Source organism: Neodiprion fabricii, chromosome 6 (genome assembly GCF_021155785.1).
Source record: "Neodiprion fabricii isolate iyNeoFabr1 chromosome 6, iyNeoFabr1.1, whole genome shotgun sequence".
In the NCBI taxonomy this organism is placed as follows: domain Eukaryota; kingdom Metazoa; phylum Arthropoda; class Insecta; order Hymenoptera; family Diprionidae; genus Neodiprion; species Neodiprion fabricii.
The window spans coordinates 648,919-663,643 of record NC_060244.1 but is presented as its reverse complement, the minus strand read 5'-3'; the positions used below and the strand labels follow the sequence as shown (position 1 = coordinate 663,643).

Below are 14,725 nucleotides of genomic sequence, written 5' to 3'. Positions count from 1 at the left end.
AAACAAAGTCGGGCTTTCATCCTTTGAGAGCTTGGCCTTCTCGAAATGTCTCTGGTAAGACGAAGACACGCCCTACCCTGCTATCATGCAAGAATGCTTTTCATTTAGACAATACGGTTATAAGACGGACGAACTAATCTATTTTGTTACACCACTTTCTCTGGAATGTTTATGATCATTTATACACAGGCATAATACACATGTACACAGCAAAGTCAGGTGGATTTACGGTTTCAAAGGTAGGAACGGAGGAAAATTCTTTGGGCGAACTGTTCTTGAAAGGTTATTTCAATTCCGTTCTACCTTTTGATAATCCTCATTTAAGAAGACAGTGAAAGCTGTCACTCCCAGGGCAGCTTGATTCGGGCATTACTGTTCGTTGGAACAGCCTGAAGCTTACGAGTGGAAGTAACCCTTGCCCACCATGCGGTTGACAGTTTGGATGACCTGGTTCTGGCGGGATCGTCAAAGTCCACGCTGTAGATACCGAATTTGTCTCTAGGCGGTATAAAATTGTCGTTAGACTCGTTGTTGACCACGAAGACGATCAAGCAGCAAGTTGTTACTCACGCAATGCCGTCTTGCCACTCGAAATTGTCCATCAGACTCCAAATAGCGTAACCTCGGATGTCGCATCCGTCTCGTTTTAACGCAATCAGCAGTTCCCTCAAGTAGTCGTAGAAATAGCTGATTCTGTCGTAGTCTTCCAACTCGCCTTTGTCCGAGTAGCCGTTCTCCGTTATCCATACCGGCGGGTTGTCGTAGTAGTCTCTGATCTGGCGAAGCGTGTATCCAAATCCTGGAGGATACACCTACGGGGATAACGAATGTGCAATCGGGAATTGATACTAGCTTGCTCAAGATTCGCAATAGATTTACGTATAACCAGCTGGAGGCTGCCCGTGACCAGCTCGAATTGGCTTCGAGTATGATACCGCTGTCCGAGTTGTAAATACCGAGTTCCTCGTCAGGGTCAGGAGAGGCGAGTACCGACGTGTACAGGTTCGCACCAAAAAAATCAGAGCTTCCGCTGTGAAACAGAAAAAATGGGTCAACCATCTTCCGGCACTTACGGAAGTTCGTAGTGAACGCACTTGATGATGGCGATCCAATCGTCCGTCAATTCGGGGAGGCGGGACCTTGGGTAACCTTGAGCCTCGCTGATCATGGCCACCCTGGTCTTCATGATCTCCGGATAATCTCCGACGTATATGGGATGAGTATTCCATCCTACTTCGAATTGGAAGCCTACGTCGGCCGATACGGTGTCACTAGAGTTCGCTGACATTATCGTAATAAGAGAAAATGCCATGCCAATAACGCCCTGCTGGACATCCCGAAACTCTTCGTCGTACATTCGATAAGTTTTTCCGTGCGCCTTCAGGACGTTGTGCATGCAGAGGTATGCCCCGATGCCAGAAATCACTTTTCCTAAGAAAAATTAACAGCGACGACTCGTGATACTTGGTCGTCAGCATTAACTACCTACGTTCATCACCGTCCGACTGATATTTCTCACCTACCCGGGGCCTTTTGCGTGTCTTCGTATCCGAGAAGGCAGAAGCTGCGAGGTTCGTTGATGGTAATCCATTTTTTCACGGCATCTCCAAGCGCCTCGAACAAGACCCTGGCATAATCGACGAACCAATCGACCATCAGCTCGTTCGTCCATCCTCCCATATCTTCTATGACTTGGGGATGATCCCAGTGATATATCGTCACTATCGGCTCGATGCCGTTCGCCACCAACTCCGCGGTCAAGTTTTTGTAGTACTGGAGCCCGTCCTCGCTAATTACGTTCGTAAAGCCGGTCGGAAGGACGCGTGACCAGCTGATGGAAAATCGATAGAAGTCTAACTGAAAAACCAAGTGTAAGCGTATTATCATGCGTCCTGAAAATGTGTTTCTTCGAACTATTTGTCATCGAAACTGACTCCTGCAGATTTCAAAAGTTGTACATCCTCTTCGTATTTGTGGTAAGAATCGCAGGCAATGTCACCGTTGGTGCCATCGGCAATGTATCCTGGGTAGTTGTGGGTCCAATAGTCCCAGACATTTTCCCCCTTGTCTGGAAAATGGTAAAACGTATCGACTGAAAATGGTTCAGTGATTTCAGGTGTCAATAATCGACTTGTTAATACCGCTGACATTCCAGGCCCCTTCGATCTGGTACGAGGCAGTTGCGGCTCCAAAGCGAAATCCACTTGGAAAAGTTAGCTTGACGATATCGCAGCAGGATACTCTGCGGAAAAAATTATTATCACCAACCGTGTTAACGAATTACAGATGGTTGAAATAGACGTACGTCGCAAGTACCATGCCGATAATCAACGCGACAAAGTAACAATCCATCGTGACACTACACCTTCAAAGTGATTCCTTCCAACTACTGTGTTAAATTCTAAGATCATCATCAATTACCTCAGTTCGACGCTGCAGAGCTAAGAGGCGTTGAAAGTGTTTTATCAGAAATGGACTAAGCGTCACCTCTAAGCAATACTATCAACGCAATCACAATGAAACGTATTTATTGATCCTGAATCGAGTTTGATATCTGGAGTACGTATGCCGAGATAGACGATAAGGTGGTAAAGATAATACAAGATCATGTAAGCAACGAGAGATTCAGATTTTTTGGAATATTCGGTTCCTTATCACTATGAAATATGAATCCCGTGCACCCGTTTCGATGATTATTCCTCACTGCCGATTACTCCATCGCGTCATTGCAGGCGGCAAGAATTGGATGGTCCTACATTAATTTGCAAGTACGTTGAAAAATTTTAAATGATCACAATGGCTAACGGTACTTTGACACTCAATTGTATCCTGTAAGCATACAACTTTTCGCACATCAAGTACTGCTATAAAACATGGGCGTAATACGAGATGGGCGCGAAAGTGGCTGAGTAAATTTGATTAAGTCCTATCGTGGGTACTAGACGTGTGTTATCGTATCTTGACTGATGTCAAAATAAGTATGCAAGTACATGTGTTTGCCTGATGGTCGGGAATTTGGGGTATTGCAAAGGGTTGGAGCTCTAAAATATTAACGGCTAAAGGACAACTTTGTTTCTATACATGAGCCAATCATTTTCCACGTTGTCTTATTGAAACGAAGCATCATTTACTCGAAGCGGCGGTTCAACTCGGCACTTTCAACGTGATATGCTTCAAATGTGGCTGTTCTTTGAGAGAACCTGAAATCTTGAATAGCTTAGCGGGTCTCATCTTGTCAGAATCATCAAAAGTCACGCTGAAAATGTCACATTGGTTCTGGATTTAATATACGAAATAAGTATCAAGTTTGTGAGAACTTTTTTCTCGCATCGAAGATGTTCGCTGATAATTTATTACACATGTCATGCTATCTTGCCACACGAAACGTTCGTCACTTATCTGGATAGACCCTCAGCAATAAATGTAATGAAACTACTAAATGGATCTACTTTTATCACACGCTTAGGTTTAACCAGCTAAGACCAACTTGTATCGAATTCCGATATCAAATTGTAGTCATTGTGTCAATTCAATGTCCAATCTGAAGAAAAGTCTACAGGAATGATTTGCTGGTTAAATTATAATATAAAGACTGATTGCTCGCATTTGACATCAATTGAAGAGAGTGCAAAAGTTACCTGCTCTATCTATCTATATAACGCACTTTTGTCACAATATTTTCGCATGTTTGGAATAGGATTCCGGTGTCATTATCAATCCAATCTATACAGTCTGGTTACTGCTCTATATCCCCGTCACTTCTTTCATTTGTTGGATGATTTCATGACCTGAAATATCGTAATCATCATCAGCGACCGGACTAACGGTAAAGTTTTAACAATGCGGAAGCTAATCCTTGCTGATTACGTGCCTGAGGAAGGCCATGAATACTGTCAGCATCCAGCTAACAAAGAGAACTTGAATCAAGTTAAAAACCACGTAGAATGTGCCTACCTTTTTATTTATTCATGCAAATCACGTTTCTCCTGTTGGAAGAAGCTGAGTGTAAAGCTGAGTAAGTCAGACAGCGATGATGACGAAGGGTGGAAAATTGTTTGGAGAAAAGTCTTGACATAGATGGAGCGGGGCTTTAATCAAAGAATAACGGCGACTCACGAAACGGGTAATCCATAGTCGTGTATAGGCATTATTACGCACCGGCGGGGCAGATAGGAGGAAACGAGGCTCGGAGCTTTGCTGCTAGGTGAACTAATCGCGAGGGTAATCTCATTGCCAGCTGTGGACTCATGGACCCAAAGACCCCGGGGCGCAGAGAAGGGTGGCGAAGGCGGCATCCCTGCCTGGGTCGATGATTAATAGCCGATGCGCCGCCGAAGCTCGCCCTCACCCTCCACCCCCCTCGTTGCGCCGCGCGTCGCGCCCTCTTGACCCTCGCCGCAGAGCGACCTTATACAACCCTTCGCGCTCGGCAGCCGGGCTTCGGTCTGGCTGCTCGATTGTTATTTAATTTGTTTGAGATTAATATTGGTCGGCGATAGCTCACTTTGCTTAGGATCCACCGATTTAGGGGCCACGACGGTGATTTATCACCACTCGATGATTCCACCCTACCATGTTTGAGGGACTCGGTTCAGCTTGCTTCCCCGCGCGTGTCACGGGATGTAGAGCCAGGTCGAGTGATATAACTCGGCGAACAGGGGATCCCGGCACTCTCAGCCCGATAAATCAGAAAATTTACAAGTACCGCGTAAACTTTTGCCCACCATTAGTTATATGCGTATCTACGCCGTCACGCGACCCCGCGCTGTCAGGAGAAATTTTAAACATCGTAATAAAAAAGGAACAAGCAGCAAAAAGTGGGAGGCATGGAGAGTGAATATGCTCCAGGTTGATTAAAGCCATCGTCCAAGGGGTGTGATTTCGAAAAATCGTACCGAACTACCTGCACTGCTGCAGTCTCGTTCGAGGAGTTAATTATCACCCGGATATTGCACTAACGAGCGATGTGCGTAAAAACAGGAGCTTGAAGAACGACGTGAAAGACGAGTGTCACGATGTCACGAGTATCAGAATGTCTTGCTCAGCTGCTCAACTTTTCCTCACGCATCCTTTCACTCTTTTAGTCACAGAAGCCACTATAACGGCACCCTTTTTTTCTTTTTTTTTTGTAATTTTTTTAATATTCCATGAAAAATCCTGAAATTTTTGTATTTTCACGTAACAATACACTGAAAGAAATTTTATTGCAATATTTGGTTTTCCGCATAGCATTTTGGGGACAAACGAGGTACAATCATAAACATTCGTAGAATAATGGGACATTATACTATTTCTATATATATATATATATATATATATATATATATATATATATATTAATATTATCTTGACAAGCAAGAATTACTATATGATCTTTGAAACGTTCTTATAAATGTGGTGCATTTTGTTACTCACTATTGTACTTTTCACGACTGTACTGCGATTGTCCCGAAAATGCTATATTTTATTGTACTTTTGTGTACGGGGAAAAGCAAATATTACAATAAAATTTCTTTCAGTGTACTCAAACTTTGGATTGGTTAGAACTTTGTTCGAATCCATAATTGTTTATAATTGTTATCAATAAACATATGCCGAGAAAACATATTTTCGCGAGTGTAATTCGGTAGCGGAGAAATTTGATAATAAACGTGTACTAAGAACGCTTGGAATCCATTGTTTTACAAACAAAGATCTCAGAATGGCCATTATATTTACAAAATTGAATGCATAGAGTTAGTTTTCACCCTCCTTAGGGGTGCATATAGATAGTATTAGGGTTTGCACTTATTCTCGGCTTGGAATTGTACTATCTCAAAATACATCCATTTTCACCCCATATTAGGGGTTGTTTTTAGTTTTATTAAATTCATGACATTAGATTCGCATTCAGCGTCGAAAAATATATAGGTAGCGTATAATTTCACTTCTCTGCCGAAAAAAATTGAATTGCGTGACCGAAAGGGTTAACATTATTTCAAGAAAGTGGATTTCGAGTGTTCCTGCTGTACGTTGAAAGACTTTTCATCACCGACCGAAAGTAGTTTCCAGTATAAAGAGAACCAAAAGCTCGATCCGCTCGTATTTTCAAGCTTATACATACATAATCATCGCGTATCCAATACATCGTCAAAGGGACCGGACGGCCACTTGAGTCAGTGATGTTTAAAGATGAGGTTTTAGGTACTTGGCGAATCGCCTTTGAGAAAGTCGCTGGCAAATAGTCAAGGTATTATTTGAAACTGGTCTGATTCAACGACTTTCCGGCAGCTGCGTTTGCCGATCGCAAAATTTTATTTCACCTTCTCGAACTTTCAGAGCTGCTTTTTCCCGATGCCACTGCGGCGCTCTTTTTGTAAACCGTAGATGCTTGTACACGCTCACTGAGTCTAGAACGTTAAACCTTTTGTTGGTAATTTATGAAGCCTAAGGAGAGACGATAAAACATTTGTCAACGTTCTATAAAGGTTTTATTACTACACTTAATTTCGAGATAGTCGTCGCACAGTGGCGATGAAATTAGCGAGTGAACATCAACTTTTTGCAAATACATAACTTTTCTTCCCTCTCTTTTTCCCAGCGGCGGTAACTGTTATATATTTACAACTGCTGCAGAGATAAGTCGTCTTTTCCTCACGTTTCTTCTGTCGTTTTTTTTTCTTTCCTTTTCTCCTCTTATTTTTTGCATAATAAGAATTCAATCAACCCAGATTTCCCTAGAGTTGTAACATTTTATAGGTCACGTTAGGGCTGACAGCACTGCTTTTAGACATTGTTGTCAGCGAACAAAGGATTCCAAAGAGAAAGGGAGGAAAAAGAAAGAGGGGGGGGGGGGGGGGGGCAAGGGGGCAGCGAAGAAAGAGAGGGCAGAGGAAGGAAAATCGCATGAAAGAGTGCAAAAAAAAAATAAAAATAAATATATATATTGCGAGAGGAGTCAACTCTTTACATCTACTTAACACCCGTCGCAATCCCGGGGCAGCTCGTCAACAGCTGAATGCTACCTCGTAATAAAGAATATCTTCAGGCCTCGGAATAAAATGCAAGGGGCGGCAGAAGGTGGGAAAAAACGAAATTAAATGATTAAACCTGCAGGGCCTGAACCTTGCCGACATTAACAAGGTGCCATTGTCGATTAATGTCACTTCGGCACGGGGGAGAATAAGGATGGAAAAGAAGAAGGAAAGGAAAAAGGAGAAGAAAAGAAAACGAAAATTAAAACTCGATTTCACGCCACGGGAGAGAGCCGCTGTTCTACCTCGGGCAACAAAATTCAGCATCCGGTTTCCAGAACTCGCGGTATTTCCTCCACCTTCCCATATGCCGCCCGTACGTAGGTAGGTATCTACGTATGCACAATATGTAGCTAGCCGCCATTCCGACGTGGAGGTCGTGTTTATTCAAATCCTTTGCTCCGCACCCGAGTTCGCCTTCAAAGTGTCAGTAATTTAAACAACACGAGTTGTGTTTGTGAAGTTTCTCAAATCTCCGGGGAACAATTCGCTTCTCACGAGTTTCAAATAATATCCTTACCCCATTATCCAGATAAATGTCCTTCCTAACCCTCCACCACCCCCGCAAAGTACGGGACTAGAATACATTCTCGCCAACGTTTGCAATATCTAATTCTCACCCCCAAAGCGACGCTCGATACATTTTCGTAACCGTTTTTGCCGTTACTCGTAAACCGTGAACTATGGTAATTCACAACTTTAACACTGGCTGGCGAATTTCAGGCTATTCGAGTGGTCAAGGCCGCGGAAGAGGTGTTCAGAAATTGGATTTTGTCTAGAGTCGGAAGATGGTTGATTTACAAAAGCTCACATAGCTGCAAAACATTCTCCCACAAACTTCCCACTGCGCATCGGGTATCATTCCGCGTCTCCGAGGCCAGTTTGTGGCGGAGAACGTGCTTCCAATGATTCAGAGTAACGGGGTTATATCGGGGTGTTATAGCCGGTGGCTAAGTGAGTTACGAGATTCCGGAAGTCCCGGCGGTGGCTCGGCGTGATCGTTGGCACCTGGAACGGTGCCCAAAAGTCCAGTTGGTCCGGGATCCCGAGGGAGAGCTTTTGCCGTTATCATCCGAAATCGCGATTCCGTGGTGTCAGCGGTGCTTGAGATTCGAGACTCCTTTCTCCGTAGAAAATCGACGCAGTTCGGCATCGTCTCCGAGCTGGACTTCCACCGATATGAAACATCGAAAACCGCAGACGTAGGTGACCGGAAATACCACAACGGACCGCACGCTCCTTCGGATTAACAAAGGGAAATTCAGTCTCCGACTGCACAGATTCACGGTACGGAGGAAAAGCGGCTTCGACGTTCCTCGAATGGTCAAACAGTTGCTGACCACTCGCCGGAATACCTTATCTCGACTTTCATCCCTCGGCGCTTCTTTCCGTCGATTTTGTTTGCGCGCAGCTACAATTTCTATTCTCATAATTCTTACTTAGTATTCTTCGCTGGCTCATTTTCATCTCATGAATGTATATTCGCATTGTATACGTGTTTTATAGTCAGTTCAGGGTGCGTATTGCACACGTATACATACGCGTTTTTTTTTTTCTTCTTCTTTTTCCTTCGGGTGAAATTCTTGTCTGGATTCGCGCACTTCGAGCATCGATCGCAATCGGTCAGAATGAAAGTGCATTTTTTCGATCCGATGGCCGTCAGGCGATCAGTGGTCGCGAGTCAACTCAACCTACGGTTGCAACGATTGGTTTCATTCCGGCTCGATTGACCAGTTTCTCTTTCCCAGCAAATTGAAGAGCGATTTTTATCCGCTATTTTTACATCTGTTTTTTCAGATTGAACTACCTTACCGCTGGTCTCACGCCGATGTGGTTTCACGCGACGAATGTAGCTCTACACGCGGCTGCCTGCGTCCTCGTCACAAAAGTTAGTCTCGCCGTTGCCTCGCTTCGACCCGGATTTGCAGCTTTGACTGGCCTCCTTTTCGCAGCTCACCCGATCCACACGGAAGCGGTAAGTGTTTTTTAATGAAATTGAATTAATTTTGCTGGGTAGCGTAGAAGCAGTAGGAGGTGAATATATCAATATGAGAAGAAGTGGCAGAAAAGCAGGGTACGGATCATGTCACGTGAAAACCCCACAAAGATCAGCAATCAGAAATTTTTCACCGGATCCTTCACTCTGCCTCCAGCACTTTGTATTCGTGTTCATCGTTCCTTGTAGGGCGTTTTTTTTATTTCCCAAAGTACAACCCAGACGTGCAAACATGTCGTCAAAATATTCAAAGGGGAAAATTCAAATATACGAGTAGTGTACGTGTATACGTGATTTCGAAGTAATCCGGATGTCATCCTCTTTTCTCGTATGAAGATCTCGTCTTACGAGTAGAGCGGTTTATTTCAAATCCGTGGAAATGCGGCGAGCTTTGGAATTCAATTTTAAAAAAGAAAGAAAAGAGAATGGGAAAAAGAAAAAAAAATCTAATTCAAAAGAAAATAACAAGAATAGACAATTTTCTGAATGCATAACAAAAAAAGAAAAACGTAATTGTTTTATGTCACTCCGCTTTCGCTCGCCTCGAAATTTTACGCACGTAACCAAAATATTATTGCGTACTTTAAAGCGGTTTTAAAACAGAGTGGTATCAAGACTGGCCCCCGGTAAGATCGAGAGAAAAGAAATAATATCTTTCCGAAAAATATAACCACTCAAAAAGAAAAGAGAATTTGATGAGATTTACGCATAAAGTGGTAGGTAGTTTCACAAAAATACAAGTTTCATCTCTATTATCCTCCAAAGCCGATTATACAGTATCGTATTACTACTCCAACTCGAAATATATGTATAATTCCTGTCTCATATTTTACTACACAAAATGACATCCTCTTGCGCGTGTATATTCGCACGAGCATTCGAAACAACCCGTGTTTCCGTCTCTAAAATGACACTAGATAAAAGCATTCAACTTTGTTTCGCTTGGCAGTCGCTTTCACGGATTTAACTAACAAAGAATTCGTTCTTTTTGTCACAAAAACCAGTATTACAGCGAAGGGGCTCTTCCCTTACAGATTAAGTGACACGCGATTAAGAACGATTTGAAAGAGTTCAAAAATAATTACAAAGTGTTCGAGACTCATTTCAAAAAGTTTCGAGATATTTCGAAGCGATTTCGGGCGCTTACGAGATGATTACAAACGGTTTCAAACTAACTTTCGAGTTATGAGTTTCGATTGATATTCAACCGGAACTGATTTTAACGGATTTGGAGCGTTTGAAAACTGACTGCAAACAGTTTCGTACTAATTTGAAGGGGGTTTAAATCGATTTCAAAGTGGTTTCAAGCAATTCGAAGCGGTTTCAGGCGGGCTTAAACGAATTTCTAAGTAATTTCAAACGGTGTTATGGGTTCTCGCTACGATTTTGTGTAAACGTAATAAAAATTGGTTTTCGATATGAACGAGTGAATAGCCCTTGGGTTTCAGTACCTCACGAGGGCAATTCAACAAGAATCGGAGTCGCACCCTTATCAGAGTGAATCTGTTCGCGGGACGGCTTTGACGTTCCGTTAAACTAGTCAAACCATAATTGGCCGAGTGAGTGGTGGAAACGCGAGCGGGTCGAACCCGCAGGATGGATTTGCACCGCGTGGCGGGAAGTGGGGTGAAAACCTCGACGGCAGATGTACCCGTAGTGTAAGGATATCGGCGGGTTTCCCACACGGCCGCAACCGTGCCGCAAGCTCAATCACGGCCTCCTTCCCACATTGTGCGAGGGTATTTGAAAGTAAGTCGTAGATCCGGGCGGTGCCGGCGAATGCTGGTATCGCCTAGGTTCAGCCCTAGTCGGGAGGTGGAAGGCCGCTTGTCGCGGTTTCGACGTCAAGCGCCGCGCCTCGTGCCCCGTGTCAGGTACCTGCGAGCGATTTAATCCCGCATAATCGGGCACACGCGGTCCTCTCGACTCTCTGAAATAACAGATACGCGGTTTCTCCGTACCCGCGACACCCGATTCCAGCCCGCCCCTTCCGAGCGTGCGAGCATAGGCGAGGATAAATCGGCCACAGAGCACCATTCGAGCGTGTACGCAGACCTGCGGGCTGGTATTATGTTGAAATTTGTCCCGTATCGCGGCATATTCGGTGTGTTGCAATCGAGCGATTCCCAGATTTTCCGAATACGGTCTGTTCTGTGACCAAAATCACATTGTACCGGACTAGGCGTTACTGAATAAATAGAACAGGTTCGCGAGCTTACGAAGTACAGATAATATGATGATAAACTGAAAGCTCAAACTTCTTTTATCTATCATGACTACCTGGCCGTCAGAACATATATACATTGCGGCGAGCACTGTTGCGGAGATAATCGCGAAGAGAATTTTTGAACATATTCAGATCGGTTATTCCCGGAACAAGAATTTGGAATTGAAATGGAAATCAGCGTCCCCTCTCGCCATTAGTAAAATAAATTTCAATCCCGTGTTGGTTTCGAATTAGTGAATTTGAATTTTATACAGGCAGAGTACAAAAATTTTTTCAACAAATTCAATTCTTTCTACTCAATCAATCGAGTGTTATGAAAAACTCTGTATTCATCGAGCCATTTTTCCTGGTCCAGTCTGGATCCGATATTTATTCACAGGGTCCGTTGAACACGCGTTCTCCTCGCCGAAAGGGAACAAAAACCGTGTGCAGGGGAATAATGTTGAAAGAGATTTTCAAGTTTGAATGGGGAGAGTAAAGCGGTAGCAACGTTATCACATAGCTGGAATGCTCGATGCTCGATGTTTCATGGAACGTTGGCGATGGGATGTATACGTGCCGCGTAGATGGCGCGTGGTCTTTGGCGTCTGGCTTTCGAAGGCGTGAATAGCGCTGTGGTAGTGGACTGTGAACGGAATTCTTGAGTATTTCCTACTGTGCAGTGATCGCGTGCCAATTCGAGGAGGTGCCTTGCCTATCCCACTTGCATCACCGTGCACAACCAATGCTCAGAGAATGTAGTTTATGGAGAAGGGGACAAGGCGGCGCAACATGCCAGCGAGATATTTCTGCGGAAATTAGAAATTCCTTAGGGTCGCAATTTGCTTCGAGATTTCCCTCGACAGATACACGACATTTTTTTCTTCTCCCTTCTGGTAACAATAGAATGAAATATTGAACTGACTGACTGCAGGTCAACGTTGCGGCATAACGAGAAATACTTTTCTGACAACCCGTGGGGGGGGGATCGATCATGATGAAAACGAAGAAAAAAAAAAAAATTCAGGTTCTTCCGGAGCTACTTTTATGGGTCGTCAAAAGTGTTATACATAGTAACTTCTAGTCAGAGGGTGAAGTTTAACCAAGAGGGAAGTTGCGGTAGCTGCTGCTTACACATATATGTCAAGGTGGATTATATGGAACCTTTTGATTTCCGAGATTATACGCGATTCCTCGATTTAACCTTGCGCAGAGGTCCACGGATTCAGGACGTGGAATAATTTCTGATTGATGGTAGCCGGAACGTACCTTATACCTTTGAAGGGGAAAAAATTCCCAGCTCGTCCTGGAGCTTCCCCCCTTTCTCTCTCCCCCTGACGAAACGGAGTTCGCTTCTGTTTTGCTTTCGCTTCGCTTACCGCAGCGGAACGCCCAGTTCGGTTAGACGGCCTCGGGCGGGGCGAAAAGAATTCTGATTTCTTTCGGGGTAACCGCAAAGTCTATGAAACTCACCCCGCCCAAGCGGCGACTGTAGGAAAATAATTCGTTTTTTTTCTCTTTCCATTCACGTTTCGTTTCATGCAGATGAAAATTTTTGAAAATTATAAGAAGTGAGAAGACGCCGTTTACAATTTAATTAATCGTCGGTGGAAATACTCTTGCAACCGTTTCCGCAGAGCGACGCGAATTATCTCGGTTCTTTTCAATTTTCCATTTCTCATTCCTCTCGAGGGCGGCGGCAGCTGCAGCGACGGAGTCGGAACTTTGTAAAGCAGGCCCTTTGAGGGGAAGAAGCATATTGTTCGGCGCCTGGTGTATCTCGGAATACGGGGCTTCAAGGGTGGAGGCGTTCCAGTGCAATATTGGCGTGTAAACACTTGAGTTATTCGATAACAACGCCTCCGCTCTCTTCCTACGTCGAGTATAAGGCTCTATTCCTCCCTCACTATCCCACCCAGTCATCTATTCTTCGGCTCGATATACCGGCTCTGTCCTGCTACGAGGCTCCCGGTGCGCGCTGTTTTAAAATCGTTTCACGGGTTGAGGTTAGAGGCAAAATAAGCGCCCTGATTTTCAACTGATTTATTTTTCGGTGTGTTCAGCCAAGATTTAGATGCTTGTTCAACGTGTGAAGTAAAGCTTACGTCCAAATTTTGAAGTCGTTTGAAGCTTTAACGTCGTGGATATCGTTAGTGATGCTTCTAAATATGGGTGAATTTGGAAAACATCTTTTAGGTCAAAATGAATCTCCTAATGTTCATGTTAGGAATCAAAACCTACTTTGTAAGGCAACCAAGTTAAGAATTTGTACCTTTCGGAAACAAATGAAATATCGAATTTCCGACACCTCCGTCGCAAAGAGGTTCGAAATGGATTCTGGGGTAGGTATAAAAGACGCAGCTGGTAATTTCCATCATTCAAGGAGGATCAGCCTGTGATCAGATACTTTTCAGGTTGCGTAGCTGACGCGGTGTGTATCGGCAATGCCTGGGGAGGTCGGTATAGCGGCGCGTGAAAAAGGCTAATCAATCGGAAAATGTAATGAGTTTTGTGGCAGATTCGTTGAGCCCCAGCGGGACGCCTGGCTCGGGGCTTTGGAAAGTGGGTTTACGAGCAGAGGCGGAGCAGGGTGATGGTTTACACGTACTTGAATCCTGACGAAATGCCCGTGCGTCGAGATGATGCCTACGACGCAGCGTGACGCCGACGGAAGACTTGCTGGGATTATGATATGTGCTTCGTCGGAAATTGAAGCGGAAAACCAAGGCGAGTATCGCGAAGATGATTCGCACTCCCTGATAAGTTGAATTGGGGAAGGAACTTCACCCTGTATACTCCGATTTGGATACCCTTGGCGAAATTGAAGGGGGGTCGGGGAAAAACAAAAAAAGCAACACTGAAAGAAGGGACCGAATGGATCAGTGAAAAACGCGTCACGACGCAATTTCCGCATCATATTTCACGCACGTGGTTCTCATGTCCAACTAGTTTTAATCCAGGATCCGGTTTTGATACATCGAAACGAATGAATCATGCGCTGATACATCCGAGGGGTACGATATGGGTCACACTCTGCAGGGGATATGTTTTGAATTGTGTGAAATTCCGGCACGTCCACAGAATGCTATAGTACCATTTGTACGAAGCATCATCTGTTCGTTGATCCTAAACAGCTTCACAATTCGATGTCACGCGTCCATCGGCGTTATTGTTTTTTGTTTTTTTCTCGAACAAAGGAAAGCGCTTTTACATTTCATTGAAATTTTCGGTGAAAAATGATTTTTTTTTCACCCGCACATCTCTGTCCGCTATTCTCTTTTGCTTGTGACATTTCTTTTCTTTCCTGCGCTCTCTTGTTCGAGCATTAAAAATGCTGTACCTTGCGTGTCATTTAAAAAATCGTTGAATGTCTGCGAATTTCCAAAATTGGAACTAAAACCACATTGAAGCTAAGAAAAAACGGAAAATATAGGCATTCTTTTTCTCCCACAAACAAAGTGGATGGTTAAGAAAACATATGACGGAGAAAAAAGGGATAAATAGATGGGG

General features: G+C 44.0%; 2 protein-coding genes across 5 annotated transcripts in view; one reads left to right on the top strand and one right to left on the bottom strand.

Annotated features, from left to right (window-relative positions):
• Nucleotides 1-2,441, bottom strand: part of LOC124184368 (myrosinase 1-like) — a 42,298-nt gene extending 39,857 nt beyond the window's left edge. The window contains exons 1-8 of one of the 2 annotated variants that reach the window (XM_046573990.1): nucleotides 2,306-2,441; nucleotides 2,142-2,242; nucleotides 1,935-2,068; nucleotides 1,524-1,857; nucleotides 1,095-1,431; nucleotides 880-1,030; nucleotides 571-812; nucleotides 304-498 (exon numbers count right to left, since the gene is read on the bottom strand). In XM_046573990.1, coding sequence (XP_046429946.1) covers nucleotides 342-498; nucleotides 571-812; nucleotides 880-1,030; nucleotides 1,095-1,431; nucleotides 1,524-1,857; nucleotides 1,935-2,068; nucleotides 2,142-2,242; nucleotides 2,306-2,352 — 1,503 coding nt within the window. In that variant the 5' untranslated portion in view covers nucleotides 2,353-2,441 and the 3' untranslated portion in view covers nucleotides 304-341. Of the gene's footprint in view, nucleotides 1-160; nucleotides 499-570; nucleotides 813-879; nucleotides 1,031-1,094; nucleotides 1,432-1,523; nucleotides 1,858-1,934; nucleotides 2,093-2,141; nucleotides 2,243-2,305 lie in introns of those variants that run through there. The other variant, XM_046573989.1, reaches the window with a different exon arrangement.
• LOC124184365 (protein O-mannosyl-transferase TMTC1-like) overlaps nucleotides 1-14,725 on the top strand; it is a 144,232-nt gene that overhangs the window by 47,337 nt on the left and 82,170 nt on the right. For all 3 annotated transcript variants that reach the window (XM_046573979.1, XM_046573980.1, XM_046573978.1), the window contains one exon: nucleotides 8,811-8,988. In XM_046573979.1, coding sequence (XP_046429935.1) covers nucleotides 8,811-8,988 — 178 coding nt within the window. The remainder of the gene's footprint in view (nucleotides 1-8,810; nucleotides 8,989-14,725) is intronic.